General features: G+C 40.8%; 1 protein-coding gene across 1 annotated transcript; it reads right to left on the minus strand.

Moving 5' to 3' along the window:
• Window positions 1-929: 929 nt before the first annotated feature.
• LOC110786571 (uncharacterized) lies at window positions 930-1,463 on the minus strand. Its single transcript, XM_021991129.2, has one exon. It carries the CDS (start codon window positions 1,461-1,463, stop codon window positions 930-932), a length of 534 nt encoding a protein of 177 aa, XP_021846821.1.
• Between the last annotated feature and the right edge of the window lie 2,158 nt (window positions 1,464-3,621).

Raw genomic sequence — 3,621 nt, forward strand, 5'->3', positions numbered from 1 at the left:
CTTCGATAGGTATACCATCAGGCCCAACTGCCCTCTTGCGTCCCATCTTTTTCAGTGCCATTTCGATTTCTCTCTTTTGAATTCTTCGCATAAAGTCTATGTTAACCATATCCCGAGGGATATTTGTATCCCCAATATCGCGCCCTTGATCCCCGTTGAACAAGTAATCAAAGTAGAACCTCCATCTATACTTCATTTCCTTATCTCCCACCAAAACTTTTTGCTCAACATCTTTCACACATTTAATCCTCCCGATTTCTCGTGTCTTTCTATCTCTCATTCGAGCAAGTCTATAGATGTCTGTTTCCCCTTCTTTTGTATCCAATCTTGCGTAAAGATCCTGATTCACCTTTGCTCTAGCCTCTCTTACGGCCTTCTTGGCTTCCCTTTTATCCTCTTTGTACTTCTCGTAGTTCTCATCACTTATACATTTTCCCACCTCCTTATAGCATTCTCGTTTGCCCTTTATAGCTTGTTGCACAACTTCGTTCCACCAAGATGTGTCCTTACTTGGTGGCATGATTCCTTTAGATTCCCCTAGGACCTCTTTCGCCACTCCCCTTATGGTCTGCTCCATTCTTGTCCATAATGAGTCTATATCCAAATCCATATCCCGTGCCCAAATACCTTCACTTGCCACCTTTTCCGCAAATTTTAGTTGTTGCTCCCCTTGAAGCTTCCACCACTTGTTCCTAGGCTCTACTAGTGGTCTTCTCCTCCTTATATAACTTCTACCTCGAAAATCAAGTACCACAAGTCTATGTTGGGTTGCTGTACTCTCACCCGGAATCACCTTACAATTGGTGTAGCATTGTCTCAAAGCATTGCTTACTAAAAAGAAGTCAATTTGACTCGTATTATCTCCACTCCTATAGGTTACTAGGTGAGAGTCTCTTTTTCTCAAACCAAGTGTTCATTATACCCAAGTCCTATGCCAATGCAAAATCCAAAATAGCATTTCCCGCTTCGTTCCGCTCCCCATACCCTAAACCACCATGAATGCTTTCAAATCCATCGCGACTCGAGCCTACATGTCCGTTGAGATCCCCACCAATGATCAGTTTCTCACTTCTAGGGACACGTTGCACCACTTCTTCTAAATCCTCCCAAAATTCTTCTCTAGTTGAATCATCTAGTCCTGCTTGTGGTGCATAGGCACTCACAATAGTCACAACTTCATCCCCTATCACAAGCTTAATACTCATAATTCGATCACTCTTTCGGGACACGTCCACTACATCATCAATATATTCTTGGTCAATAAGGATACCTACCCCATTACTACCCCTAGTTTTTCCCGAATACCAAAGCTTATAACCCCATGGAGCTATTTCTCTTGCCTTGTTTCCAATCCACTTAGTCTCCTGCAAACATAATATGTTAATTCTCCTTCTTCTCATAACCTCTACTACTTCGACTAATCTCCCTGTCAAAGAGCCAATGTTCCAAGTCCCAAAACGCATCCTACTACCCTTACCCTTACCCCTGCCCTTACCATGAAACTTTGGATAGTTAACACCACCCTAGGGTGGCGCGCCGCTTCCGGGCAACGGCCTAGTAACCCTTGCATATTTTCCACTACACCCGGGCCTAGGAAGTGTAGCGCACCCTTGCATATTTGACACTACCCCCAGGTGTAGGGGTGGCGCGCCGCTTCTGGGCGACGACCTAGCAATCCTCACATATTTTTCACTACACCCGGACTTAAGAGGTGTAGCGCGTCGATGAGAAGGGGCGCCCCCACGATATTCCATTGTCGATTCATGTCATGATATGTGGCTTAATTAGTTTTATGCTGGCCGCCACCAACCTACCGCACCCTCCTCCTTTATCCGGGCTTGGGACCGTCAGTGAATGCCGCATACGCGACACTCACAAGTAAATGCCGCATACGCGACACTCACAGGCGAAGTTTTGTGAAATATAAAATATTGTTCAAATATTTAAAGGAGAAATAAATATATCCAAAGTTCCATATACAACTACCCGTGCAACGTAACGCACGGATTAAGTTTTTTAATAAATTCATGATTATAAAGTTATATTTTTCTCAAATTTAAGTGAAGTCCTCAATCACAGATTATTCTCCTAAGGTGTAGGACTTGATATTCGGTAAGGTAAAGCCAAGTAACTGAGTTGTTATGTGCTATAGTATCAAATTAGAAATTGTCAACAATTGTTTCTAACGAATCACCATTAATAATAGATTAAACCATAAGAGAACGACAATGAGTAGACACCCAAAAAACAAAAGAGAACAATTACTCTTTATTAAACTATGTCTTTACGGCTGTATATTTTCTTTTTCTTTACCAACAATTGATGATTAAATATTTAAAAGAACGTGTAGCCAACCAAACATCCAATAGATTACCATTCTCTTTAATTAATCACTTTTTTTTAAAAGTACCTTTTTTTTATAATCTTTGCATACTTGGAACTATTTTGAATAAGTGTAGATGTAATATCAAGTACAACACAATCATGTATTCAAGTATGCACGAGTTCTCTTGAAAGAAAATTAGTTACTATTCCCTCCATCCCTTAAAGATTGTCCCATATATGATAAATGATGTCCTTATTTATTTTCCCCATACCTTATTTTGTAAATGGTCTAATATATTTCTCCTCACGTACAATTTTAATCTAACTAAAAGATTATAATCGATTCTTAATAAAGTGAACAAAAGCACATAGAGCAATCTCTTAGGGAAGTAGGAGTACTATGTATTTATCTACTCCGTATGAGTTTCCTCAGTGCATGTCCACCACATTGCCACACAGTCCGACTTCCAGTCTTCTATTGTTTAAGATTTGACCATATTTTGTATGCATAGTCTTTTAGGTTATGACAAATATAAATCATATATTTCATGCGGAAAAACCATAAAGCCAGGAATCTAAATTAATTGCCACATAGTCTATTAGCATAATTTAGGATACATACATGTGACGCGTGCCTTCCCTAGCTGCTCCCGAACTGAACAAGAACAAGTTTAGGACTCCAAATGTCGCCCCTCCTTAGATAATCCACATCACGTTCGGATCCTCCTTAGATTCAATTAACTAGAATATTATCTAAGGTATTATGTTTATTCGAAAGCTTAGTTATTAGTTTTAGGCAAATTATTAGATCCGTTCTTAAACTTAAACTATATGAATACTTATTGATTGTGGTGTATAAATTGTGATTATGAATCACCTATTTATAGGGAGGAAATATCGGACTTAGATTTCCACTAGAATTCAATTAACTAATTCTATCAGAATTCTAGTTAAATTAATCCATTAGAATTTAATGTTTAATCAACCACAAAACATTTAATTCTTGTGGAATTAGGAAACCAATTAATCGAGCAATCCTAAACGACCAAGGATTCGGTCGTACGTAGCATTGCACACAAACACACACACGCAGCCCACGAGGGGCGTTGTGCGCGGCTCAGCACAAGCAGGTGCTGGCAGCACGCGGCCCATCCGTGGGCGCTGCTGCTAGGCGTTTGCTTGGCTCGCTTGCTGCGGGCTTGGCTTTGCCTTGCTCGCTGCTCGCGGGCCTTGCTGGCCTTGCTGCTCGTTGCGCGGGCTACGCTAGGCGCGGGCCTGGCTTCGTGTTAGGCCTTG

This window comes from Spinacia oleracea, chromosome 6, assembly GCF_020520425.1.
Source record: "Spinacia oleracea cultivar Varoflay chromosome 6, BTI_SOV_V1, whole genome shotgun sequence".
In the NCBI taxonomy this organism is placed as follows: Eukaryota; Viridiplantae; Streptophyta; class Magnoliopsida; order Caryophyllales; family Amaranthaceae; genus Spinacia; species Spinacia oleracea.